Raw genomic sequence first — 2183 nt, 5'->3', positions numbered from 1 at the left:
CTGTGTATAAACACATTCAAGGGTCCCTCCTAAACTAACTCAGTCTCTCTCAAACCCCCACACTATCGCCTTCCTGACCTTCAACAACCAACCTCTGAAAATAACACTCTATTTTCTCCTCTTCCTCAAATCTTATTCATTACTCATTCACTATCTTACTCACTGTTCACTAGTCTCCCCATCCAAGCCTGCAATTCCTCCAGTATTTTCTATCTCAGTTAACTGCAGCGCCATCACTCCAGTCTGCCAAGCTCTAAATTACTCATCCTCAAAATCTTTTTCATTTTGGGATACCTGGATGCCTCCAAAGTCTGATTTCAGGTCTATTTTACGCCAGGCTTATCTATCATCTTCCAGGGTAACTGTTCAGAAACACTTAGAAAGTTTATCAAAATACTTACATGAGCAATCCTACCCGCTCGACCACCTCCCAACACAAGCACATATTCACTCACTCACTTGAAATCTCTAAGCAGAAAAAGATTTTGAAAAATATTCCCAGACGATTCTAGTATGCTACACATAACTCCCGTTTTAAAGATAAAGCTTCAATTTGCCCCAAAGATAAAAATGTTGTCCTAGTGCATGAAAATATACTTGTAGTTCTTATATTAAAAACTTTGAGGCCTTAAAAATCTTCTTTATTATGCCCAACATAATAAAAATGTTTAGTTCCTAAGATGTCAAGAAAAAAATAATATTCCGCAGTTGCTTTCTCTCAGTCTTCAGCACGACTCTTCTATAAGCCCTTAAATCTCTAATAAAATATTTTCAGTCTCACTCTAAATTTTAGATACTGTTAAAAGTGAAAGATCATCAATCTGTATGATAACAATTTAAGGCAAGTGAAAGAAAACTGATGCTAAATGTAAAGACTTAGTTACAATAATATTAGTCAATTATAATACAAATATTTTCTAGAAACTTATATCCAGGTTTTCATAGACATATACAGAGTGATGCTCACAGATAGGGTGACACTACCATTCTTGTTGTTTACCTGCAGTTGTTTGGCAGACAGATCTTTTGTTCCTCTGAAGACATAGCTTTTTGAAATGCCTTCACATCCAAGTTCATGAACCTGCACCATTCTTCCAAAAGTAATAAGTCCAACCAAAGCTGTAGGTGGTAAAAGACTTAATGACATCTGCATAGATTCTTTCAGGGCTTGTAAATCTTCATCTTCCATGCAAGTATCAACCACATAGAGGAATATCAAAGGCATCTGAGGACCACGCTGATAAAAGATGTTGCCATAAGAAAAAGAAAGTATTTTATACTTCAGCACAATATATAAGGATAATCAATAGAGGACTAATTAAATAATTTATAGTACATTCATACAATGAAATCCTATTAAATACATTTCTGAAATGAAACAGGTTACCTATGCATGGAGAGATATCCGAGACATATCAAGTGAAAAATTAAGTTTAAAAACATTATTTACAATTACATACAGAAGACAATCACTTTTAATTTCATTTAACTGCATGAGGTTTCATTTCTTATAATGAGTATTTATTTCTTTTTAAAATAAGAAAATAGTAACTACAAAGGTAAAAAACACATGATGAATTTAAAAAATAACTGTCTAAACCTGAATTAGATTGTAAGAGACTAAAAACTAGCCAGGCTAGACAATTACTGACTGGCTCAAGTAAACCATATTCTGCTTTTTCTACAACATTCATAAAGGATATTATTTTTGCTCTTAAATATAGAAACAACTATGTAAAGCTGTTCAGAAAGGGAAGAAAAATGATTTTCCTATCAAGGACCAAAACAAGAATAATTTCATTAACTAGACTTGAGGATAGATCATCAGGCTCAAGCACCACATTGACTATCTATAAACTGACCTTCCAACTACAAAGCAAGATTAATACTTTAGTGTCTACTCAGTATAACAAATCATACCAGCCTATCCAATATACTGGCCACCCATCAAATAACTACAACAGAGATATTACCTTGTTTAAAATGACCTTGAGAGGTCTTACCTTTGAAATGCTTCATCAATTCAATGTGAAAATCAAGAATGATGTCTTTTAAGTCATCTCAAGTGAACAATTATTTTGATATAAAGTAAATTACCAGGTATTTAAAACTTCCTTAAAGATTTACTCTTAAGTTCTTACCAGAACTACATATTCAATGCTAGAAAACTGAGAAAAGTTCAG

General features: G+C 33.2%; 1 protein-coding gene across 1 annotated transcript in view; it reads right to left on the bottom strand.

The window, feature by feature from the left end:
* The window catches only part of SEC23A (Sec23 homolog A, coat complex II component), a 46925-nt gene that overhangs the window by 39601 nt on the left and 5141 nt on the right, over positions 1–2183 (bottom strand). Inside the window, exon 4 of the mRNA XM_006913458.3 lies at positions 1001–1279. Within this exon, the coding sequence (XP_006913520.1) occupies positions 1001–1279 (279 nt within the window). The remainder of the gene's footprint in view (positions 1–1000; positions 1280–2183) is intronic.

Source organism: Pteropus alecto, unplaced genomic scaffold (assembly GCF_000325575.1).
Source record: "Pteropus alecto unplaced genomic scaffold, ASM32557v1 scaffold104, whole genome shotgun sequence".
Classification (NCBI taxonomy): Eukaryota; Metazoa; Chordata; class Mammalia; order Chiroptera; family Pteropodidae; genus Pteropus; species Pteropus alecto.
Note: the sequence above shows the minus strand (reverse complement) of the source record. Positions and strands in the feature narration are given on the sequence as shown.